Source organism: Leptodactylus fuscus, chromosome 2 (genome assembly GCF_031893055.1).
Source record: "Leptodactylus fuscus isolate aLepFus1 chromosome 2, aLepFus1.hap2, whole genome shotgun sequence".
Classification (NCBI taxonomy): Eukaryota; Metazoa; Chordata; class Amphibia; order Anura; family Leptodactylidae; genus Leptodactylus; species Leptodactylus fuscus.
This window is the reverse complement of record NC_134266.1, coordinates 52,653,318-52,680,100: the sequence shown is the minus strand read 5'-3', so window position 1 is coordinate 52,680,100 and position 26,783 is coordinate 52,653,318. Positions and strand designations below refer to the sequence as shown.

The following is a 26,783-nucleotide window of genomic DNA, read 5'->3' as shown; positions in this document are numbered from 1 at the left end:
TATAATAGATGAGAGATGTACTAAAGTATAGTGAACTACATCATATATCCTGCTTATATGACAGCTAAGGCTATGGTCAGACACGGCATCAACTACATGTGGCTGAATCCCCACCTATCTACAGAGCCAAATTGCAGGTAAGACTGAGGTATAACTTAGTCTGAGCTTGCACGGTTTGTTGGTCTGCAGTATTTTCTGTATGTTCCTGACAGTGTTGTAAAAAAAAACCTGCATACAAAAAAATGAGTTAATCTGCTGTTGATCTAATTCACTTTTGGCGGAGAAGGTGGGGCTTAAGATTTTTTTTTCAACTACTGCAGGCAGGGAAGGCCTGGTTCACATATTCGTTCGGCATTTCGTTCAGGGAGCCCACTTGGGAACCCCCTGAACAGAATACTGAACGCATTGACACGTGATGACACGTTATGAAAGCCCACGGACCCCATAGACTATAATGGAGTCTGTGTGTTTTCCGCGCAGTCTCCGCACGAGTCATGTGGAGCGGAAAGTACTTCATGAACTACTTTCCTTTCCACAAGATTCGTGCGGAAAACACACAGATCCCGTTATAGTCTATGTCAATGCATTCGGTATTCCGCTCAGGGAGTCCCCAAGCAGACTCTCCGAACAGAATACCGCACACAGATGTGAACCAGGCTGAACAACAGTGCTGTGAGGTTCACATTGGTGTTGGAAACTCTCCGTAGATTCCAGCTAAAACTGGGGGAGAGAACAGTCCTGAACAGAGGACTTTTCTCTATGACGGTTTCAGTATAAAGCCAGTGGAAACCCGACTGAGCCCATTATAGCCTATGGGGTCTGCAGGTAACCACTTTTTTTTTTTAGCTCTCTGTTGTTCAGATCCACAAGTTGTCACGAATTATGGAGAGGCCATCACTGGTGTGAACCTAGCCGGAGGCTTCTGCCCCAGACAGTTATCTTGCAGCTAAACAGATTCATAGAAGGAGCAGAGGGAACATGGAAGAGTTCTTGGGATGCATTTCTTTGTAGGTTTCTCAGTTTTCCCTCATACTATACAATTAAATAAGTTTAAAAGGGAATTTCTCAGTCACAACGGTTTTATCCTACTGTACAATTATACTTGGAAACGGCCAACACTTTTAATACAGTGAGTGTTAGACTTTTGCTTTCTTGTGAATTAGCTTTCTTTAGTGTTCCTTTAAAAGAACGTAAAAAAAGAAAATTCTGAGTAGCCCGGAATATAAAGTATATGATGGAATTCCTGTTTGTATACTTCCCTGATTCAGGTGGGTGTACCAGACTGCAATGCTTTAAATAAAAGCATCTATCAGGCCTTATTCACACTACCTATGTGTTCTAGCCTGTTGGATTTCCTCCGATTTATGGTTTTATAGCTGTCTTGCTCAGTGAAAGACTGTAGCCATTATACTAATATGAATAGAGTCCAAGATGAACAAGTGGATAACACAGCTCATCCTGTAGCCCACTGAGCTAAATTTCGGAGCAAGGTTCAGAGATTCTGTAGTCCATCTGAATAGGAAATATTCCATCAAGAAACTGCAAATAGCAGGAAAAAAGTTTATAAATGTCCAAAATTAAAAGGTTATGGACTCAATAAATATGCTTTTTAAGTAAACTTTGACCATTCAATGACGATTGAGAAATAAAGAAATTCTGTAATATATTTGGTAACTTTCCCTGTGAGTGGCCGCTCCTGCTGTGTGTACCGGACATTGCTGAGCATTCAGGAACATGTTATCAATGCAGAAGAACAGCCATTCATTTTCATTTCATTTGGATTTTTTTTTTTTAGTCAGACCATAGAAATGACTACAGGCTAAAGAGCTGAATACAGAAGCCCAGGGCAGCCATTTATTCCCAGTGCTCATAATTGTCCTTGGTCTTTTTCCTCACTTCGCTTATGACAGAGAGGACAATCCTCCAACATAAAAAGTCATTGTGAGCCCACAACATGAAGACAGCTGCATAAAAGACCATCTGCAGAGAAGCTGAAATCCTGAGAAGATTGAAAAAGTAGACTCGGCAGAAGTTAAAGGTGCAATTTACAGGACTGTATGTCGCAGTGTGAAGCGATCGGCTCGCAGTACAATGTGCAAAGTGAAATCCCAGCAAGGGGCCGCTAGGACTAAAAAGTGAAATTGCGGAAACTGCATTTCTGTGTGATAGAGGTAGACAAAAAGAAGATGGTATATATAATACTGCCATTCTGTTACTAATTACTAATAGGCTTGCACATTCCAGTGAGCGCCCTCTATTGGTTTGCAACAATGAGGCAGCAACTGTCTTCCTAATTACATCATGGAAGGCGGATTTGCATATTCTTCCCATAGTTCCTTGCAAAGTGGAGTGCTAAAGGCTTAACAAGTCTCCACACACCTATATGGTGGTCTCTCCCTAAGGAGTGACAATATCCCCCGAACCCTGTCTAAGCCTCTCACCTCTACCAGGTTATAGTCCTCTCTACATCGGGCTGATGAGATCCAACCAGATCGAAACAGCTGTCCTCGATTGAGAGACTATAACCTGGTAATAATCCCAGCGTCATTGCTAAACAAAGGCCTCTTGGAAGGTCGGGCATGAGGCTAAAGGGAGCAGCCATTATTGGGTTATTTCACTGGAATCCTGTCTTAAGACAGGCTTGCACATTCCAGTGAGCGCCCTCTATTGGTTTGCAACAATGAGGCAGCAACTGTCTTCCTAATTACATCATGGAAGGCGGATTTGCATATTCTTCCCATAGTTAATTACTAATATAGACACACTATAAAATATACTGACCTGCCCTAAAATGCTATATTCCTCTGTGAAATTGTTTACAGGAAGCATCAGCGAGATAGTGAGTAGGTGACAGGCCGAGTGCTGGAGTCCAGATATATCAGCCCCAGGTTTCTGACATATGTGTGGTCCAGGGCATATCTGGAGTAGGCCTCAGCCCAGGTATAGATCCTGGGCTCATTACTGGGCCAGAAAAAGGCTGCAGATCCTGCATTGTGTGCAGTTCCATGAGGTGAGCGGAGGTGTTTGGTTCTGTCCTGTAACCCTGAGTCCGGTGAGACTATATTGCACCTGTTTTGTTAGAATGGCTGGTAATAATCCACATGTATAGTTAGGTTATCAGTTCTGTTTAGCTAGTGGCTCAGACAAGCAGGTTTTTATTTTGTTTTTGCCTGAAGTTAAGGCTGTATTTTCTTTTTCTCATTTTGTGCCTAAAGTCAAGGTTTATTTTCCTGTTTATTCTGAATAAACCAGTTTGCTGCATATTTTGTGTTCCTATCTTGACTGTTTGGGTCTGCACCACTGCCTCTACCGAGCTAAGTTCCTCACAATATGTAAAATGAAAAAAGTTCTGTGACAGAATTCAACATAATAGGGATAAATACCACTACCTTAGTTGCTTGGCAGAAACCCCATCTCCCATTTGGGAAAAGCAGTCCAGTCCGGCGGCTACCACATAAGCATAAGGGGAATTTTCTTCATTCAAACAATAGCATCACACACCACGTATGGACCCATGCAGGGGTCTTTACTATGTGTGAGTGTGTAAATATGTGTGTGTTTATATAATATATATATATAGTGTATTTTATTCATTTATAGCTACTAAACACTACTGCTTAGTGTCATGCCATTTTGCATAGTAACCCAGAGATAATCCGATCTAAGAGTCTGAAATCACAATTTTTTCAGTTTATGGCCTCTGCGCTAGGATGGAACCAGTAACAATAGGACGATCTGTGCATACAGTAGGTGAGTGACAACTATGAATATTGATATACAGTAGTTGTTAATAGAGGTTGTCAAACAGTACATATGATACTAAAATATCCTGGAAGCAGCAAAATAAAATATAGCATATAAAAATCACACAAGCCTTGCGCAGGGATTTCTGTATTCAGGTTATCCCTCTAATAAGTATTAATATAATTTACCAATGTTAGATAATTATACTTTCAGAACTGAAATTGTCAGTAAAGTATTTTGCCATTTGACCTATGTTAAATCCGAAGACAACAACCCATTACAGAATACAATAAAATTCCTTTAGCCCAGCATCTGAAATTTTCGAAATACATGATAATATGGCTATTACTGCAGCACAGAACTGCAAAATAGAGAAATTCACAATACTAGGGACTGTTCTGGGAAAGATAATTCAATGCCAGACATGTTCAGCATGTATGAGTATGGGGAACATGGCCAAATAAGTGGTCAGCTATCACATGTGTATGTGCAGCTTTAGATTCTATGGGGCAGATGTACTAAAATTCTCAAAAAGCAAAACTGTTTTATTTGCCCAAAGCAACCAATCACGGCACAGCTTTCATTTTGTATTCAGCACTTGAGAAACAAAAGCAGCAATGTAATTGGGTGTTTTGGGCAACTGAGACAGTTTTGCTTCTAGACTATTATAATAAATCTGCCCCTATGTCCTTAGAGATGAGTACTGTTATACTGTTACATGAAAGGCGAGAATAAGTGATAATCCAATTCAGGTCCGTCCACTGACTGAAGGAACTTTACTGTAGGATATTAATAGTAATAAAGGCTACAATACAGTCTATGTAACATTCTGCAGATCGAGAACTGGAATAGATTTCAGCATTAGTATTAGTACATTTTAGAATAAAACAAACTTCATTAGCGGACATCCACATGACAATTCACCTGCTCGTCGGCACTAAACCTCCTATCCGTCTGAAACTGGAAATAAATGACAATGTAAGTTGATCAGAGGAAATATTAAATATACAGTGATATGAAACATTGACAACAATGATTAAGAGAGAAGTAGCCAAATTCTGTATTTGGAAAAGCAAAAAACCCACAAAAAACAAAAAGTAATCCATTGATGTTGTCCATTCAGTTACGATAGATATTATATACCTTTGGAGACACTGGTGCTAAAACATTAGGAAACGGCCTAAAAATGAAAATTAGATATGGAGCCTGTAGAGGAGGAAAACAGCTAGAAATGGATCATACATGTGATATTGTGGCAGATATAGTGCTATTACTCAAATATACACATTAGCTTTTTCTGAACATACAACTAAAATGATGAATTGACTTTTCAGGCTGAGGCCCCATGTTGCGTAAAAGCTGCTTTTTTTGTTGCAGGTTTTGCTGCAGTTTTTTGAGACAAATCCAAGACTGTCTACAAAAGGAATAGGAAATATATAGGAAGCCCTTATACTTCTCCCTTCTGCTCAATCTGCTCCTGACTTTGGCTCAAAAAAACAAAAAAATCAGCGACAAAAAAAACTGCTTTTTCACAATATGGGGCCTCAGCCTAAGGCCAGGGCCCCACTGGGTGTAAACACCGCGATTTGCCCACGGCGGAAAAAATCGCGGAGTTTTACAGTGCAAGCAAAGGGGATGGGATTCATGTGAATCCCATGCCCACTTTGCGGAAAAAAAAACGCAGTGCGGACACGCTGTGATTTGCAAAGCCGTTGCGGATTTGTAAATCGCAACATGTCAATTATATCTACGGAAACGCCGGCGGCTTTCCCATAGATATAATGTTAAGAGAAAGTCCGCAGAGGAAAACAACGTGAACTTTCTCTTAAAAGTGCTGCGGAAAGAACCACAATGCGTTCACGCAGTGGTTCTTCCCGCAGCGCTTTAGTGCTGCGTATACAGCCCGTGGGGCCTTAGCCTAAAGGAGTATTTCAATGTCAGTCGTGGTTGAGATAGGAACACTTGATCGATCTCTCGACATACAGCTGGATGTGTTTCCATACTACTGTGAACTACAAAAACATCAGAGCACAGCAACCTGTTACAGTATCCTGGCATCTGTGTAGCTTTCTGTGCTGCGCCATTTCTGCAGCCCCCTTTTACTTCTATGGGTTTTAAGAAAACTGCATAGCACGGCCTACCCGACTGTAATTCCCAACCTCTGCACAAAGACAAGACAAGGTCAGGGGCCCTGTTATTGAGATTGGTGCAGGTACCAGAGGTGGCCCCACATCGATCACACTGTTATGCCATAAAAACCTGAGACTTTAATGACAGGTCACATTTAACCTCAAAGCCATTTTGGACCATGCTTCCAAGAGAAAAAATAAATCTCCACTAACCAGAAAAAAGTTTCATACTACCAATATTATATAATATTAGATGATAGATCACACTTCGAGAAGTTTTCTGAACAGTTTAAGCTTGTATCTTTGCACAGTACCAAATGGGTCTAAGAAAGGATTTTTACTAAATTTAAAGGAAACTTGTCAGGTGGTTCTTCCACCCTAAACTGGTCCCAGAATCAAGTAATGACCTTTCCTATGGTTCTGCTCACTAAGATTTTTGTTGCTTTTAAAAGCATATGCAAATTTACGTTAACTAGTCATAGGGGCGGGGAGCGGTTTCGTCTAGTCATGCAGTTATCGTTCTACATCACACCCTGTGTAGTCGGCAGTTAGGTAGGGTATTGGACCGATGTCGGACAGTGAGACATGTCAGGTACGCCGCACATTTAGTGTGTTGACTGCATGACTAGATGAAGCTGCTCCCTGCCACACATGACTAGTTCGGGTAAAATACATAAGATTTCTATGGCCTAGTTTATGCCTGTTGCCTAGGGTCTTCAACTAGACACCAATGACGACACAAATTATTGGGAAACATTTATTAAAATGGTCTAAAAGCAAAACTGTCTTCGGCTAGGTTCACATCTGCATTCAGGTTTCCGCTTGAGGAACCCATGAACGGAAACCTAATCCACTTAAAAAAGTGGTTACCCGCGGAAACCCGCAGACCCCATGGACTATAATGGGGTCCGTATGGTTTCTGCCCAAAAAAGGAGCGAATAACAGAATCCCCGTACAGAGACCAACGCTTTTGTGAACCCAGCCTTAGTTGCCCATAGCAGCCAATCACAGCGCAGCTTTCATTTTGTATTCTGATATTGGAATATGAAAGCAGCATTCTGATTGGCTGCTATGGCTGCTTTTAGACGGTTTTAATAAATCTGCTGCATTGTATCACAGTTTGTATGCAGTGCGGTCGTGACTGCCACCTTCACGGCATACACCACAGCAGGAGTAGGAGTAGTATCTATGTTGTGGCGATCGCCATTCTCTATATGTTTTTCTGCGGCTGCAGTTTAGCAAGTGACAGCAATCACTTGCTCGGTTACTATGGCAACAAGCACCGTATATTTTGCAAGTATTCCCCAAAGGATTTACTTTCTCTGTACAATGTTATTAGCACCCACCAGTATAGAATGTTATGTACAGAGATATATTCTCAATATATCCGCCTATAGTAATACCAGATCAGTAGGAACAGTTGTGAAACAAAACATTATCCTTAAAAATTAACTCCTTTTAATTTTAGCATTTTTTTAACACAGTATTCAAATAGTCATAAATCTTTAAAGGGATCCTATCACTCAGACACAATTTTTTCTAAGTACCATGTCGGAACAGTCTTAAGAAAGGCTATTCGTCTCCTACCTTTTGACGTCTTCTCTGCGCCGCCGTTCGCCTACAATCCCGGCTAACTCGCAGCACTGCAGGCAGGCCCCAGCACTCAAACAGCACTGGGGGCAGTCCCAATGCTGCGAGAGAACTCTCTCTAGCACCGCCTCCTTCTTCGTCAGCAGCATCCTCTTTAACCATCTTCCGGCGGTGGCTTGTATCTTCTAGGCCTCGGGCAGAGCAGACTGCGCATGCCCACAGGCCACGAGATAATGACCGCTTGCACAGTATTGTAAGTGGCCATTTTCTCATGGCATGTGGGCATGTGCAGTCTGCTCTGCCCAAGACCAGAAGCCTAGAAGTTACAAGCCACTGCCGGAAGAAGAGGCTGAAGAGGACACTGCTGACGAAGATCCGGAGTTCTCTCGCAGCATTGGGGACGCCCCCAGTGCTGTTTGAGCGCTGGGGCCTGCCCCCACTGCTGCAAGAGAGCTAATTTGCATACCGAGAAAAACCGGGATTGTAGGCAAAAGGCGGTCTTTCTTAAGGCTATTCCGACGTGGTACTTAGAAAAAATTGTGTCTGAGTGATAGGATCCCTTTAATTTTTCTGAGAAAAAGTATCCAAAAGAAGGCTTGTTTTTTTTACCAGATACATTTCATACTATAACTACTGGACGTAACTTTACATGAAAATGTAAATTATAATTTTTCTTTATTGTCAAGGTGTTTGTAGGTGAGGAAATACTAAACTTACCTGTTTCATTTCACTTCGTAGTCGATTAATACCAGTTCTTTCCGTCTTAGTGGCTCCCGTGTGTCCCATCTCGTGAATGGAGATAGCTGGACTGGTTGCAGAGGATTCTATTGGTCGCACTTTACAAACAAGAAAGAAAAACCTAAATTTCTGGAATAACGTTACTTCTCACAATGAGAGTCAAGTGAGCCCAGCGATCAGCTGACTACTACAGGCCCATACCCCTGATATGATATTCCCAAGAGATTTGGCAGAGGCACACATTTTCATTGTAGCAAACAGTGTATTATCATGTAATACACTGCTGGGATGAGTCGGCCAGAGTGGGAGGCCTTCTATGTTAGCAATCCTCCGCTCTGGAACATAGGAGTTCTTTTATTTATTTATTTTTTTCGCTTGTCCCCAATGTGATGCATGAATGTACAAGAATTTTAACAGTAAAATACACAGATTTACACTGACTGCCTAGATCTCCTCCTTCAATTACATTTACCACTGACCAGACTTATCCCTGACATTAGATGGGCCGGAATTTCTACGCACTGGAACAATAGAATCTTTTATGATGGATCGAGGCTCTGTTTGGGATCTGTTTTGGGGTCTGGTCGAAGTATAGAGGCCTTGTGGTTAGTGCATTAATGCTGCCTTTGCTGTGGGGAGACATCGCAGATGCTGGTGTGATAATATAGGGAGCCATTGGGTACAGCAGTTTGGACACTAACAGCTCAGTGATACGGACAGGCCTCTCTCATGGCGGGGCTTCCAGGATAATGTTCATCTACACACAGCAAGGGTTTCCCAGGAATGTCTCTGGCAGATTGTAACACTTCCTTGGCCTGCCCGGTCACCAAATGTTTCAGCAGTCGATAATTTATGGGACCAGCTTGGGTAGCCTGCATGTAAGCAGGATCTACAGGCCTAGCTGCAACATCTGTGGGCAAATGTGTTTCAGAATACCACAAAGAACCTGTATACATTGAGGTGGCACAGACAAGTACTAGAGTTTCCTATAAATTGTACAATTTTCCCTAATAAACACAAAAAGTTTCATCCAATTCCAACAACTTCTTGTTGCATTTTTTTTGTCAAATATGTAGAATTCACTTACTACTACGTTCCACGCCAAATTCTTTCCCACTCAGAATATGATGGAGAAGATTTTTCATGTCAAAAGGGCTGAGACTCATCAAACTTTCTGAAGCTTCTTCACCTAAAAATAAAGTTCCAAATGCATCTTCAAAGGGTTGAAGACTAAAGGTTTTACCCCCTTGAACTGTACACACAGGTTACAAAATTACATGTGATACAACGGGTTGGCAAAGACTAATCCTGGTAAGTGAGTGGAGGAAAATGGATGAGATATCTGCATATTTTTCAGGGAGCGAATACTGGAAGGTAATGCAGTCTTTTCAATTTTTGTTGGGACAACTGTGGTCTATATATTTATGGGAGACTTTTTAGTATAAAGCTATAATTTACCTGAGCAGTTCAGGCTGCGTGCAAGCTCTGTGGCCATCACCTGGATAATGAGGCCAATACGGAGCCTAAGCATTTCTCCAAAAAGACTGGGCTGAGATCTGACATACATAGCCAAATACAGCATTATCTCCTGGGAAAGAAAAATGGAGATGGTTAAGTAACATTATTCTTGTGTATTAGTGGTTTTGTCAATAATTTCATTTATAGAAGTTTATACATAGAATCTAATCTACGGTTATATTAAAAGAAGTCTGTCACCAGAACCCAGCATATCAACTCATCCCCATAGATACATAGGTTAGGGTAACAAAATCAGACAGTGTTTTCCCCTTGTGAGCCAGTACCTCTATTGTAGAGATGCTGCAGTTTTTGCCAAAATGCACATGAGCTCTTTGGAACAATTAGGGTGTTGCTCTAAAGAGGTAAGCATTTTTGAAAAAAATGTTTTATAAATTAAGGTACGCTATACATAATTGTATTGTAAGAAATCGCAACTTTTACATCTTACACAGTATGTATGTGGCATCGTATTATGACCTCTGCAGTTTGGCATTGAGTTGTCATGGACAGTAGTTCTCAAATGATGCCTTACCTGTGTCAGTACAGCAATGCTAATATCTTGACCACTGGCTTCATAGATCAGATCTGCCAATTCCTCTGGCGGCAAAGGCCTATGATAAAAATATAACCTTCATTATATGTATACTGTATATTGTATTAAGGTCTAAGGTAAAAATAACCTTCATTGTATAACTACAGTGAATTAAGGTCTATGATAAAAAGAATAACCTTCATTGTATGTATATATTCTATTCTAATTCTGTTGAATATTTTAGGTCTCCACAATGTTTGGAGTTTAGAGCTGCTTTTAAGATTACAATAAAGAACTACAAGGCAACTTTTTGGTAGTGTCATTTTCTCAGTGTAGTGCAGACAATAGGTGTCATTATCTTGCCATCTTCTGTTTCTTAAGCTAATAACATTAGTGGTTTGTATTTATGCTATTACTTAATATGATCCTTAAATTACACTAGAAGGGTGAAGCCAGATCAGAGGAGTCTAAAGTGTATATCTTCAGTTTATAAGCTTATTTCCTACGAAAACAAGAATTACTCCCATACAGATACACAATAAATGGTCACCTGGTCCTGCCAAATTGATGTGTTTGGCCAATGTTGATCTAATATGTATGGCCACCTTAACACCTGTGAAAATACACTGAAAATATAGACAGTCCTGATTTACGACTGTCTATATGCAGTATAATAATAAATATGCAAATCTGTTCTCCAGGATGTAAATAGGAAATCGGTGCCTCTGTTTGCTGCCCTCTAGAGGCAGCCCCCTTAACATCATGCATGACTTGTTAAAAAGCCTAATAACATAATGCGAGGATTATTGCCAAACTAGTATTTTTAATCCAAAAGGAACAGATTCCCAGCTGCGGACAGCACCGTTTTAATCTGTTGGATCTCTTCAGCGCAGCGCAGGGATACTAGTTTGGCAAAGTGAGAGATTATAGACCAAGATTGGGGGATATTAACACGCCTTACGGAGAGTCTGCACCTTCACAGGCATATGGAGATTTACAAGCCATTTCTGCTCCACTGGGGGTTATGGGAAAAAAATATATGTAAGTCTTGTAAGTCTCCTTATGCCTGTGAAGGTGTAGATTCTCCATAAGGAGTGTTAATATCGCCTGATCTTGGTCTATAGTCTCTCACTTTGCCAATCTAGTATCCCTGCGCTGAAGAGATCCAACAGATCGAAACGGTGCTGTCCGCAGCTGGGAATCTGTTCCTTTTGGAATAGAAATACTAGTTTGGCAATAATCCTCGCATTATGTTGTTAGGCTTTTTAACAAGTCATGCATGATGTTAAGGGGGCTGCCTCAAGAGGGCAGCAAACAGAGGCGCGGTTTTCCTATTTACATCCTGGAGAACAGATTTGCATATTTTTTTTCCCATAACCCCCAGTGGAGCAGAAATGGCTTGTAAGTCTCCATACGCCTGTGAAGGTGCAGACTCTCCCTAAGGAGTGTTAATATCCCCCGGTCTCAGTATAATAATAGTAAAACAGTAGTTGCCAGTTGTAAATATATTTGCCTACCTGACATATGTCCCTAAAAGAATGTCTCGCCTCATAGTCCTGAGCTATGGTTATAATGATATATAATGTCACCAAGTATTACATTACACTTACGCTGTAATCGTCTTCTCTCGTGGTTCGGGGGGCAGTCCAACAGTTAGCTGCTTTTGGTGTGAAAGGATGTCAGTGCATGCCTAGTGAAAAAGGATTTGAACTGCGTCAGGTTTTTGTTTTAACTTGAAGAACCCAGCAAAGGTGACATGAAAATGATTATGTAACTTACCTCCGCCAGAACTTCCACCCTTTTTCTCAGTAACCCAGAAATGTAACGGATCAGACCCCATTCTCGATTGTGGCCTGCCTTACCATACAGTTCACTTAGCAGACAGCGTACGGTTATGCCAGCCTGGTCATTCAGATTAGTGTCCCAATCTAGCCCTCTATACAGAAAACATAATAAGTGGATTATAAGACATTTTTCATATGTAAACTATATGTTAACAATACTTGTAAAACCATGGAAATTATAAGCAATGTGTGCCAAGTAGTGCACATGTGGTCTGATTGAAAGGCTGATGTAGGGACTAGGCTCGTGTAGGGCAAAATATAGTTCTATAACAATATATGACAACTCAATTTTTGTGTGAAATGAAAATTGAAATTTTCCCAGATATATTCTATAATAGTGCCCAATATGTCGTGTCCAGCTTGTGACACTGTGAGAAGTCAGCTCTCCATGTATTATGCTCTGTTTCCTGATTTTGGAAATACCCTATGGGCTCAAAAGTCAATAAGCACCAGTGTAAAATGAAAAGTTAACATTAAAAAATTGCCCCATTTTAGAAATGTATCCCTCAAGGGAATTAATATGCGTTACAGTGAAAACTGAACTTTTTAACCCCTTCCCGCCGATGGCATTTTTTGATTTTCGTTTTTCGTTTTTGACTCCCCTCCTTCTAAACCCCATAACTTTTTTATTTCTCCGCTCCCAGAGCCATATGAGGTCTTAATTTTTGCGGGACAATTTTTTCTTCATGATGCCACCATTAATTATTCTATATAATGTACTGGGAAGCAGGAAAAAAATTCAGAATGGGGTGGATTTGAAGAAAAAATGCATTTCTGCGACTTTCTTACGGGCTTTGGTTTTACGGCGTTTACTGTGCAGCCAAAATGACATGTCCCCTATATTCTGTGTTTTGGTACGGTTCCAGGGATACCAAATTTATATGGTTTTATTTACATTTTGACCCCTAAAAAAAATTCCAAAACGGTGTTAAAAAACTTTTTTTCTAAAAGTCGCCATATTCCGACGGCCGTAACTTTTTTATACATAGGTGTACGGGGATGCATAGGGCGTCTTTTTTTGCGGGGCCAGGTGTACTTTTTAGTTCTACCATTTTCGGGAAATGTTATTGCTTTGATCACTTTTTATTCTAATTTTTATCAGAATTAAAACAGTGAAAAAACGGCGGTTTGGCACTTTTGACTATTTTTCCTGCTACGGCGTTTACCGAACAGGAAAAATATTTTTATAGATTTGTAGAGCGGGCGATTTCGAACGCGGGGATACCTAACATGTATATGTTTCACAGTTTTTAACTACTTTTATATTTGTTCTAGGGAAAGGGGGGTGATTTGAACTTTTAATACTTTATATTTTTTTATATTTTTTTTTTACTTTTTTTTTTATTTTTTATTTGCATTTATTAGACCCCCTAGGGGTGTTGAACCCCAGGGGGTCTGATCACTAATGCAATGCATTACAATGCTAATGCATTGCAAAAAAGCATCATCTCTTTTGCAGGCTGTATACACCAGCCTGCAAAAGAGAGAATTTGCAGACCAGCTGGGAGCCTTTAATAAGGCTCCCGGCTGTCACTGCAACATGACGTCGGCCCTGGAGCATGCTCCAGGAGCCGGCGATCCTTGCCAAAATGGCGGCGCCAATGCGCCGCCGGGAAAATGGCGCCTCCGGCGCCTTTGACAGCAGCGCCGGAGGGGTTAATGCCTCCGATCGGTCCGGGGGGTTAAGCGGCCGGCCGCCGTCAAAGCGGAAGTACCAGGTGCATCCATTCATTTCTATGGAGCGTGCTGTTGGGATCGGCTGATCCGAACAGTACTCGCTCATCTCTACTCAGAACAAACCATTAGATGCTACAGTCATGATTGATCATGGCATGTAAGGGGTTAACACCTGTGTTTGGAGATTAGCTCATACTGCAGATATTACTAAAAGCTGTGTGCTGAGCGCCTGTGAGATTCTACTGGCTGAGAAGGGACATGTGACTATGTGTATTGCAGTTGGAATATGAGTGAAAGACTTGCAGGCTTGTATTGGTTAATGTAAGTCATTGTTTTGGGATTACTGTATCTCTGGAACGAAACGTCTTAGCAAGCCGAGACCCGGTTTAAAACCTTCTTGGACACCTGATGTACCTGTGTGCCAAATTCTTTTGGTCGCGCATAAAAGAACATTTAGGAGGCATTCACACGGAGTAACGCGGCGCCGAATGTTGCACGATAACTCACATAAGAACCAGCGCTGCAAAATAGAATCCCATTGACTTCGATGGGTTCCGTTTAACGTGCGTAACACATTGAAATCAATGGGAGGCTTTTTAACCCATTGATTTCAATGTGCTATGCACGTTAAACGGAACCCATTGAAGTCAATGGGATTCTGTTTTGCAGCGCTAATTCTTACGTGAGTTATCATGCAAGAATCAGCGCCGTGTTACTTTGTGTGAATGCCTCCTAAATGGATGGTCATCAGTTTCCGTCCGTTTCCATCCGCTTCTTTGTATCTGTCAAACTGATGATCAAAACGTGATCTAAATAGCCCTTTGCCTAAATATGAGAAGAGCAGCTCAAACCGAAGTACACCTCTATTACTGCCAGTAGCCTAATGATCAGTCCAGAGTCCGACACCAAACATCAGGTACTGATGACCTATTCTGTGGACAGGTCAGCAGTAGGAAAAATGCTGCGCGGCCCGAAAAACACCCTTAATAATATCAGTAACTATATATCACCCTTGTAGCTATTGATCCTAAAATTCCAGCAGAGTTTCCAGCCAGCATTAAGATAACAGTCTACATGGCATAGATCCAGGAGAGGTAGTGCAGATAAACAGCCAGGAAACACATAGCCTCAAGTACGTCAAGTAATTGCAAGTGGAGTCCTGCAAACAAGGAATTTCAGCAAATCCTCTAAAATAATTGGTCTAGTGGAAAATCCCAGATTAATCTTTCACTCCCCTCATGCTCATAGACCATAGACATATGAAGACTCACTTTATGACACACAATATATAGAGTATATCCGCCTGGTCCTGAAGAGTTGGACATTCTTTAAGCTGCTTCACTAGTTTTTCACAGTCCACGTTACCATGCGAGTCTTTTGGCAAATTTAATTCCGTGTCTTTTGTCTGTAAAAAGTACAAAGATAATTAATATCGGATAACCAACACTAAAAGCAAGGTCATTGACATATTCTCAGGATGTCCTGCACTATACCATACTGCTGTAAGAATACTCTAGATGCCATTCAGGAACTGTATTAAAGGATTTTTTGACATTTTCATATCAGGGGGCCTCCACCTCCAAGAAGGCTGGAGACTTTGGACAAACATTTGAGGCCTTTTCACTGTTTATAAAGCAGAGCATCCAGCATTGTATAGAGGCTGTACTTGGTATTGAAGCTCAGTGCCATTTATTTGATCTTTATTTTGGGATAGTCAAGCTGCAGGTTAGATGATAGGATAATCAGGTAAGGAGCAAGGGTGTAACTAGCAAAGCCTGGGCCCCATAGCAAACTTTTGACTTGGGCCCCATGGAATAGCACCCCCTTTCCTTGCCCCCACACAGTACAACACTGCATTGATATACAGTATAATGTACCAAAGGTGCCTCCACACAGTATAATGTCATATAGCGAACCCTTCACACAGTGTAATGTCCCATAGTGGCCCTTCCACTATTTGCTGGGGTTCACCCAACAAATACTCTTCCTGCAGGCCCACGGTCTTACTTACCAATCCCCACTCTAGATCATGGCCATCTCTGCTTCCCTTTTTCCCTCCAGGGGGCCCCAGCGATGTGAAATATGACAATCGGGGCCCCATGGAGGGCAGAAGGGGAAGTGGAGCTGGAATTGGGATCGACTAGTAAATAGTAGAGATGAGCGAACACTATTCGGAACAGCCATTCTGAATAGCACGCTCCCATAGAAATGAATGGAAGTGGCCGGCACGCAGACTTTGCCGGCGGCCGGTCGCTTGCCCCCCCGCATGCCGGCTACGTCCATTCATTTCTATGGGAGCGTGCTGTTTCGAATAGTGTTCGCTCATCTCTAGAATAGGGCTAGTTGCTGGAGCCTATTAAAAAAAAAAAAAGGTCCCCTAAGGTTAAGGGTCCTGTGGCAGCCACTATGGCTGCTATAGCAGTACTTACACCACTGGTAAGGAGTCTAATTCTTTATTCTGTCATTTATATAAATATATATGACTAACTAGGTGTCAGTATCACCATTAACATCTAGTTCCCTTCCCTTCATATAAAAATCCATCTGATACATAAAGAAAATTTGCAACAGCATTTATTTACTAAAATTGGAACATCCCTTTAAGGCCAGCGCCCCATGTGGTGTAAACGTCATTGCAAAAACCTCAACGTTTTACAGTCCCTGTGAATCCCATCCACACCTGGGAGAAAAATACCCACAGCGGAAATATAGTGATTTTCAAAACCGTTGCGTTTTTGGAAATTGCAGCATGTGATTTATACTTATGGAAATCCTGATGGTTTCCATACAGTCATAACTGAAGCACAAAGTCTGCAGAGAAAATCTCTGTGGCCTTTTTGTGAAAAGTGCTGTGGGACAAATCACAATGCGTTTCTGCTGTGGTTTTTCTCGCATTACTTTTTGCCTGCGGCCCGCTTCGTGAGGCCTTAGCCTTAAGGAGTTTTCCCACAAAAACTTCCAGATCAGTGAGGGTCCGACCACTTGGGCCCCAATTATCAAGAGAACAAGGGACTTTTGTTCCCTGTCCTGGTCGGGCAGTGCATGCACTGCTTAATTCATTTCGATGGAAGAGATAGCCGCAGTACAGCACTCAGCTATCTCTGGCATTCCCTTTGAAATGAATGGAGCAGTGGAAGTGCTGCCCAACCACAGCTCCATTCTTATCTGATGAATGGGGGTCTGACAGGTTAGACCCTCACTGATCTGCAAGTTATCCCCTATCGTACAATGAATATAGTGATAGTGTCTGTTATCAGAAACAATTCTACCTGAGGTTTATGAAGTTGTGGAACTTCTAACAGATTTAGAGATCTTCGTGGACCACTAAAATTTTTAGAGGGTAGAAACAAAGATGAATCTGAAAAGATAATAGAATTTCACACATCAGTATACATGTCAATGACTCATGAACTCATTGGCGCCTCTTCATACAGTTATAGCACATTGTAAAACATAGAACTGTGCTTCTGGTGTCGTATGAAAGAGGACATGCTCATCCTTCATACGACAAGCTTGCAATTCTGGTTGTATTGTTTTCACGCATATCATTGATTTAAAACAGTCGGGATTCTGATATTTATACGTAGCTACAGCTGAGAAAAGAAGCAAGAGAAAGAATAAAGAAATGCAAGATTTCACAGAAAGGAGCCAAAATGTCTTAAAATATATTAAAAACTAGCTGGTACCCGCGACTTCGTCTGCGGTGATTGTAGCAGTGGGTATATACAGGCGTGGGTAAGGTTTTCGTAGTGTGTATAAGGTATGGGATATGAAATGTAAGTTTGTATCTTGTTTTTTCTGTAATTCAGAGAATACGTGAGACTTTTGTGTTGAAGTTACTTTGTATTAGAGCCGCTATATATACGGTGTTGTGAGAAACTTTACATAGTGACTCTGTAGGTATTTGAAGTTAACCCTTTCCCACCGATGGCATTTTTTGATTTTCGTTTTTGACTCCCCTCCTTCTAAACCCCATAACTTTTTTATTTCTCCGCTCCCAGAGCCATATGAGGTCTTAATTTTTGCGGGACAAATTTTTCTTCATGATGCCACCATTAATTATTCTATATAATGTACTGGGAAGCAGGGAAAAAATTCAAAATGGGGTGGATTTCAAGAAAAAATGCATTTCTGCGACTTTCTTACGGGCTTTGGTTTTACGGCGTTCACTGTGCAACTAAAATGACATGTCCCCTGTATTCTGTGTTTTGTTACGATTCCGGGGATACCAAATTTATATGGTTGTATTTACATTTTGACCCCTTAAAAACAAATCCAAAACTGTTAAAAAATTTTTTTTTGAAAAGTCGCCATATTCCGACAGCCGTAACTTTTTTATACGTGCGTGTACGGGGATGTATAGGGCGTCTTTTTTTGCGGGACTGGGTGTACTTTGTAGTTCTACCATTTTCGGGAAATGTTATTGCTTTGATCACTTTTTATTCAAAATTTTATCAGAATCAAAACAGTGAAAAAACGGCGGTTTGGCACTTTTGACCATTTTTCCCGCTACGCCGTTTACCGAACAGGAAAAATATTTGTATAGCTTTGTAGAGCGGGCGATTTAGGACGCGGGGATACCTAACATGTATGTGTTTCACAGTTTTTAACTACTTTTATATGTGTTCTAGGGAAAGGGGGGTGATTTGAATTTTTAATCCTTTTTTTTTTTTGTTTTTAATATTTTTTTTACTTTTTTTAAACTTTTTTTTTTTTGCATTTATTAGACCGCCTAGGGGTATTGACATGGGTGGGCGGTGTCGCGGATTGTCAGAGTGGTGGGGGTCGGCAAACATGGCTGCTCCGGAGTGTTAAAGAGAGCCTCTTGGAGTATCGTTAAGGTGAGGGGCAAAGTGGTAAAGTATATGTATATGAGATTGTGTGGGGTTAGGGGCGAGGCTGAAGAGGGCAATATGAATTCTGTGGCTTGCTATGGTCCAAAGTGTGTGAGATTGCAGAGATGGTGGTGTGAGTTTGGGGTTTGTGGGGGTCCTGGGAAAAACGTATGTGTGCTATTGTGACGAAAAGTAGCCTATTGCACAATGGGGTGTATTAACTATGTTTGTGGAAAATTTCAGCCAAATCGGTCGAGCGGGTTTTGCGTGATTGACTAACAAACATCCGAACACACAAACCCACAAACATCCAAACTCACAAACTTTCACTTTTATAATATTAATAGGATGTATTAATAACACAAATGTTTACGCATGCTTGAAAATTTATAATAAAGTAATGAAAAGTCTACATACACAGCAATATGGCTAGATTTTATTTTATAAATAAAAAGTCCCATTAATGGTCATTTAGAAAATCTGGGCAGCTGTCTACCCACATGCCTAGCCACCAAGTCTAATGCTCCTTTCCCCTCTATATATCAGAAGTACTTGTAGGATATAATAAGCTGCATCACAAATAAAAATATATCTCTGTACTTACTGGAAACTTCCAGACCCTGTGACTTGGCCATTATGGAGAGTATATCACGAGTGGAATGAAGAGCGCTAAAGGCAGGGTAATGTGCTGAGGTAGTAGATGTGGGAGGTAAATGTGTTGTAGAGGCCATACTCTGCTGCAAGTGACTTATGTACTGATCCAGTTCATCCAGCGCGTCATCTGAAAAGATATAATAATACACAATCATTTTTCATATATTCTTATTCATTCTACCACTGAACAATTGTATCATCAGTGACTGGTATACCCCATGCACGTGCTGTGTGATGTGGGGCGGGTTTGCAGCAGAATGCACTCACATTACATTCGGAGTGATATCCTTACCTCTATGGTGCCTTCCAATGCGTTCTGTTTCGATAACATGGAGCAGTATAGGACCTGCTCTATGTTTATTGGAACAAAATGGACCATTGGACGCCCCCTTTGGAGGAGTGCACTCGGTCATGTGCATTAGCCCTTACTATGCATGTTTATTTTACATACCGTATTTTTCGGACTATAAGATGCACTTTTTCCCCCAAAATCTGGGAGGAAAATGAGGGTGCATCTTATAGCTCGAATGTGGAGCATCGCCATGTTCCTGCTGCTGCTGGCTTTCTGCAGCGACAGGAGCATGGCAATGCTGCAGGCCCCGGCACCTGTGCTGGCGTCTAAAACCCTTCCCGGCATCCGCCGTTCTATTACCAGGGAGGGATTGATGCCGGATCTGTAAGAATAATGGTGGCCGCTCTACTGCAGAGCAATCGCCATCGCAACCAGGTCTCCGCTATGCGCGGAGGACCAAAGCTAATGCCCACAATTAGAATGCATTTGTCCTTTGCATGCTATGCAGCCTACATCACTGTAATGTTTATGATTCTTAACTTGTATAATAAATAAAGTATATTATATATATTTATATTCCTTTTAGGATAAAGTCTCTTTCTTTGCAGGTTTTCACTGTATTAAGGGGGTTGTCTCCCGATGCAGTCTATTTGGTTATGTGCCATACCTCTGTCCCCAGTAGTCCTACAACCCACGTGACTGCGGACAATGGAGCGCCAAGGAAAGGTGAGTGTTGTTTATTTTATAGGTGACATTTTTTTATGTTACACCTGCTTCACGCCTCTGTTGTTTATTCATTTCCTGGATGACCCCTTTAATATTCTATATAAAAGTTTATAATGTTTCCAAAGCATACTGTACACTGTGTCGCCTATTTTGTATTACTCATTTTTAATCATTTTCCATTACATCCGTATTCAGAATAGCGCTGTCTGCTGCACTCAAATCTCCCAGCATTCCCTTCTTCTTACCATCTTCATTGCGCTCCCCTTGAAATCCTCCGAGCTCATACTCATAGTCAGGACTTTCAGGACTATAATACCCTTCATTACTTTCATCAAAAAGTTTTTCATCACAGTCAGAATCCAGGAAACTTAGGTGAGTGAAAAATGATGTAGTAAGAAAATCAGATAATCGACCATGTTTTACTCTGAAAAATAAAAGAGAAAGTAATAGTTTAGAAACAAATGTCACATGCATTCACAAATAGGTGGTTTCAGGGTTATAATGGCTCCTGCACCCGATACTACATTTTGCAAAGTCACAGATTTCAAGCTCAACATTGTACGCACAAAGCTCGAACCCCACACTGACCTTACGCCGCAACCACAACTCTATCTATTTGTACTGTCTGAGGCTTGGTGCAGGCAGGCGAAATGCAATGATGTAATAGCGCCTGCCTGCTTGCAAGGCTTCCTTATGGGGGACACTAAGGTGGCATTTTACAGTGGTAGACACAAGGAAAAGAACTATTATGGTGGCATTATAAGGGGTTTAGGGATGTGGATGAACATGGATGAATAAATTTGTTGCAGCCTGAACTCATGTATCTATTGTATCTAACACTGTACGCCCATTGAAAATGCAGGATATAACAAACTGGCTGCCTCGGCTAATGATAACTTACCGTGCACCTCCAAAGTATCCATCCTCAAGTTTTCTAATGGTAGAAATAATAGCTGGGTCTATATCTGTGCCTTCATCATCTAAAACACAAATGATATGAATAGTCAGTACTTTGTATTATAGTAATAAGAATTTACCAGGTGTCTTTAGTACAGCCATATACAATACACAGCACATAGATCATATCTACTGCACCATATAAATAACATTGGTTTCTTTATATGTTCTCAAAAACCAGCTTCACGCTTCCATTTATTTTTTTTTTACAACTCACTTGATTTATATTGAAGTCCTGGAATTTCTGGTATCTCTTGAACTTGTTAAGAATAGCGAAAAGTTGCATATTATAAAGCAAATATGGTATGTACCATAATGGACAACCCCTTTAATGTAATGTTGTATTCTGTTTTCTAGAAACTGTTAATTTGCATTGAACAAAAATGTCAAGCCAAGACTGGTGTATACTCTGAGACAGGTAAACTAAAACAGTCTAATTTTTAGACAGTATAAAATTAGATTAGACAGTCTTAAACTGCACCAAATTTTCCAGAAGTGTCAAATGCTTTTTGAAAATCTGGAGTATTTTTAGACTGTCTAATCTAAAGTTACACCACTTGTTAGTTCCCGACCAAATTTTGGAGCAAAGGTTTGGTGCAACATCAGAAATATTGGCACAACTTCCAAAATGTTGGCGTAATTTCTGGCTCACATATTTGACCAAATCCCCACCCGCATCCTGTACGAGGCGCACACACTGTCAGATGGTCTGTGAGATTTCCACCGTTTTGCTAGACACAACAGCATAGTCTACTAGACTATTCTACTGAGCAACCTAGCAAACAAAATAATGGATGTAAATAAGGTCAATGGGTTCCATTAGAATCCTATCTATTATCTATAGATACAATGTAACTGCAGTCTTGTGCGTTTTAGGTGCCAGTAAGTACTGTAGGAAGAAGCTGGTAATTACTCAGCATGGAGTGAGTGATGGGGAAGGTGAGTGTTGGTCTTCCCGTCATCCTCCAGCATGAAGTCAGGTAAGCCAGCTCAGTCCTGAGCATTTCAACAATCATCCTGCTGTCCAGGGCCAGGTAGAAGTGATGTTGGTCTGTAAACTATATGAAAAAAAACAGAGTTAATGGCAGTACAGAAGAAATGGTGTTAAGAAACTAGCACTATGACTATATGTGAAGCTTGTACTAAATCAGGGGTAAGGAACCTTCGGCTCTCCAGTTGCTGTGAAACTACAACTCCCAACATGCTCCACTCACTTCCATGTGAGTTCCAAGAACAGCAGAGCAAGCATGCATGCTGGGAGTTGTAGTTTTGCAACAGCTGGAGAGCCGTACATTCCCTACCCCTGTACTAAATTATCTAGCATCACTCACAAGACATAAGTGGATACAACCACAGATCAAGACAAAAGATCATAAAACGTGTGAAATTCACAGCATCAGATTGTAATACTATAGAGATCATTTGGTCACTAGAATGAAAGTTCTATATCTGACAAGTTATATGACAAATTATCATATATAAAATATGAGATTCATTCTTAGGCTTTATTCACGCCCTGCACAGACAAAATGATCCTTAAGACATAATTATTACATTGGCAGGGTTGCAACACCCAGGATCCCCACATTCACTCCTCATATGACGTGTGTGAAGCTCAGTCCCATTCAAATGAATGGGACTGAGATGCAATAACAAGCATAGCTACTATACAATGTTTGCACAATGAGCAGTAAAGAGGCCATCTGCAGTCTTGGGGTGTCAGGCCATCTCATCAATGGAGTGTCAGGTGTGGGACCCCAATTAATCTTATACAGATGAGCTATCTTAAGGAGATTTCATCCATATCTGAGTCTCAGATTACTCCTATGCTTAAACGGGTTTTATTAAAGAATTTTCAATAAAATACAGAACGAACAGAAGAAATACAGTCGAGCAACAATGCAGGAGCATACAAATCAGCGGGCAGGGAAGCCAAAAGGGCCCCCCTCCGCACAAACCAAATACAGCCCAACAAGAGAAGGAAAAGGGAAACAAGAGAGAAACACAGAACAAACAAACAAGCACGAGACAAATACGGAGAGACAATAAGTAAGACAAGAAAAGCAAGGAAAAAAGGGAGAAAGAAAATAGACGGCCAGGTGACACTCAAGCGAAGGCAGAAGAGAAGGCAGATGATTCCTGAAACATAACCCAGGGACGCCATCGAAGTTCAAACTGGGGATAAGCGGGAGAGTCTTCCGCCATCATAGTCTCCATCCGCTGAATAAGAAGGAACTCCTGGAGGAAGTCAAGCATGGAGGGGGGAGTAGGGCTGCGCCAGCGTCTAGAAATGACAGCCCTGGCGGCCGTGAGGAAGTGCCCCAGAAGGTCCTTCTTAATCTCCGACAGACGGCCAGGGATGACCGACAGCAGTGCCAGCTGAGGAGAAACAGCCACCGAGCGCCCACTGACCCTGGAATACAAAGAAAACACCGCATCCCAGAAGGGGCGCAGAACGTCACAATCCCACCAAATGTGCAGCATAGTACCCCTAGCGGAACCACAGCGCCAACATGAGTCCGAAACAGCAGGAAAGATCCTATGAAGAAGCACTGGACACCTATACCACCGGGACAGAATCTTATAATTCCTTTCCTGAGCGCTACACGGGAGGGCCATCTTGTGAGAGAGCAGGAAGGACCTGTCCCAATCCGCAGACGACAGACTCACAGGAAGATCGGCATTCCAGGCGGCAACGTATGAGGGGAGTTCCGCAGTGACATCCGAGAGGAGCACATCGTACAACAGTGAAAGGGCTCAAGGAGGGGAGGACCGACGCCCGACATAGGATTCCAAAGCCAAGGCAGGAGAAGTGAGGCGAGAAGTGAGCGAGAACCGCTGCAGAAAGGATTGAAGCTGGGCATACTCCAACCATGAGAGGCGCAAGTCGGGGTGAGAACTACATAGCTGGGCAAAAGGAAGGAGCGGGGAATCGCCCGCCACCTCCTGAAGACAAGTACAATCCAATCTGTCCCAACAAAGGAACCGATCAACCGAACAGCCAGGGGGGAACATAGGATTGTCAAAGAGGGGAGTCAGCGGGCCCGGAACACGGGCCAAACGGCCAGAGGAACAAACCGAATCCCACACTTTCAGGAAGTGCGAAGGGAGGATGTAAAGGCCAGGGGATTTGGGACGAAAGTGCGGTGGGATCCAGGGCCAAGAGGACAACGAGGACGAAATCAGGTCAAATTCAATGGAGACCCACTGCCTCAGATTACTCCTATGATGTCTTTTCCATACTAGATACATTTTACCATCTCTAAAGCTACTTCATATAATGCAAAACCAATATGTCTGAATTCAATTTATATTAACATATTTACATTGTCATGTGATATTTATAGTACATTTATACACAATGGGGGGGATACCAAGACCAGCAGATACATCACAGAAAATCTGGCCTGGTTTCTCATAGTAACCAGTCACTTTACTGTCATGGGCAACAATACCAGATTTGATAAATTATGTCTATATTCACATTTGTTAGATCTGTTATTATATTCAGTGTTAAATAATACATATAAATAGATTTCTCAGTCATGGAGTGGATGGTTATCTGGATATAGAACATTCTCATAGCAATTGTATTCTGCAACGTAGGCAACAGCCACAGACAGAAGTGTCTCTAAACTGATACATATGCCATCTGGTGGCTCTAGTGTAAAATACTGTATAATACATAGTACAGAATACAAAATGACAGACAAAAAAAGAGCCTAAGCCAAGAGCCCCTTCTAAATGGTTCTGGAATTATACGACTAAACCTTCCAAGAGTAGACTTCGGAAATGTGGACATCAGCGACAGCTTCTATCCTATCTGTATATGTATTTTATTCTACTGGCACCAACCTGCGGAGTAAAAGTGAAGATCTGATTCCTAATGGTGTAGAGTTTAGACGTTCCCAGCACTCCTATATGACGATATGGACGACCACTTAGTTTCATGGCTTTATTAATTCCTAGGAAGAAGAAGAAAATAATAATATATTTAACATTAAAGGAAACCTGTCCATTGGGTTTTCCAGCCTTAACTGGTCTCAGTATGCGCAGCATTAAGTAATCTCTTTTCCTATGGTGTCTCTCACTAAGATTTCATGATGCAAGCTGGGAACAGTTTAGGACGGAAAAACCATCTGACTGGTTCCCTTATATTGGTATAGAAAACACTAATATCTGCAGAACAGGTGGATTTCCAAAGGTTTGGTAACAGTACCATACAGTAAATGAAGCCAAAGTCTACAGTTTAATTCACAGAGACCAAATTTACCAGAATAAAAGTTCTTGACCTTACCAAGTTTTGCATAGAGGTGGCTCAAAATTCTAGCAGGCTGCACGCGAAACGGCCGGACGTCATTGAAGCTCTGTACATTAATGTCATGCTTTAGTAACATATTCTTAATTTCAGTAGTTTCTGCCAGAACAGACACTAGGAAATAGAAAAATAAACCAATTAAGCAAAAAATAATTATAACATGTTTATGTACATAGATCATATAAAAGTAAATACAGTATATTATACGGTGATTCAAAAAGAATGGTGCAAAAGGTTAGCCTCAATAGTCATAACCAAGAGAACACAACACAAATTTGTTCACTTGGAAATTCTATTCAAGTTTCATCTATACTCTACAAATGTGATTTCTATTGGAGACCAATTTCTAGATGGTGGTCCTGCGTGTCACCTAATCCTCGAATATGGACTCCGCTGTGTCACTGATGTGTGATCTCAGGTTGTTCTGATCCTGTGTCTGGGAACAGATACACTGGCGATCGGTATTTTTCCACATGGCCAATCCAATGTTCTGGGATAGGTTCATTAAGATATTACCATCCAAATGAAGAAACCAAAGTAAAGAGTGTATATTATCCTACTAAAGTTTGTGTGTTTGGATGTTTGTGAGTTTGGATGTATGTTACTCAATCACACTAAAACGCCTGGACGGATTTGCGTGCAATTTTCTTAGGATTGATTCATAGGCTACTTTTGGTGCCACTAAACAACATGGCTTCCTAGCAGGAGACTCACAAAAGCAGGACTTCTAGCCCCAGCTATAGACTCGCACACAATGCCTGGCATTTCCTGCCTCAACCTGCCTGCACACTCCTTACTGTCGCCTCAGGAGTAGCCCTCACTCTACTCACTCACATATAGCTTTCCACTATATAACACATCACATTGTCTGTATTACTACATACACAATACAACACATCACATTGTCTGTATTACTACATACACAATATAACACATCACATTGTCTGTATCACTACATACACAATATAACACATCACATTGTCTGTATTACTACATATACAATATAACACATCACATTGTCTGTATCACTACATATACAATATAACATCACATTGTCTGTATCACTACATATACAATATAACATCACATTGTCTGTATTACTACATACACAATATAACACATCACATTGTCTGTATTACTACATACACAATATAACACATCACACTGTCTGTATTACTACATACACAATATAACACATCACATTGTCTGTATTACTACATATACAATAT

The 26,783-nt window shown here is 41.2% G+C and overlaps 1 protein-coding gene across 1 annotated transcript in view; it reads right to left on the bottom strand.

Moving 5' to 3' along the window:
• Positions 1-26,783, bottom strand: part of PHKA2 (phosphorylase kinase regulatory subunit alpha 2) — a 75,160-nt gene that overhangs the window by 7,816 nt on the left and 40,561 nt on the right. Inside the window, exons 15-29 of the mRNA XM_075263733.1 lie at positions 25,534-25,668; positions 25,092-25,201; positions 22,150-22,294; positions 21,181-21,259; positions 20,525-20,703; positions 19,212-19,388; positions 17,042-17,130; positions 15,044-15,177; positions 12,031-12,187; positions 11,862-11,941; positions 10,252-10,330; positions 9,660-9,789; positions 9,289-9,390; positions 8,181-8,299; positions 4,669-4,704 (exon numbers count right to left, since the gene is read on the bottom strand). Of these exons, the coding sequence (XP_075119834.1) occupies positions 4,669-4,704; positions 8,181-8,299; positions 9,289-9,390; positions 9,660-9,789; positions 10,252-10,330; positions 11,862-11,941; positions 12,031-12,187; positions 15,044-15,177; positions 17,042-17,130; positions 19,212-19,388; positions 20,525-20,703; positions 21,181-21,259; positions 22,150-22,294; positions 25,092-25,201; positions 25,534-25,668 (1,751 nt within the window). The remainder of the gene's footprint in view (positions 1-4,668; positions 4,705-8,180; positions 8,300-9,288; positions 9,391-9,659; positions 9,790-10,251; positions 10,331-11,861; positions 11,942-12,030; positions 12,188-15,043; positions 15,178-17,041; positions 17,131-19,211; positions 19,389-20,524; positions 20,704-21,180; positions 21,260-22,149; positions 22,295-25,091; positions 25,202-25,533; positions 25,669-26,783) is intronic.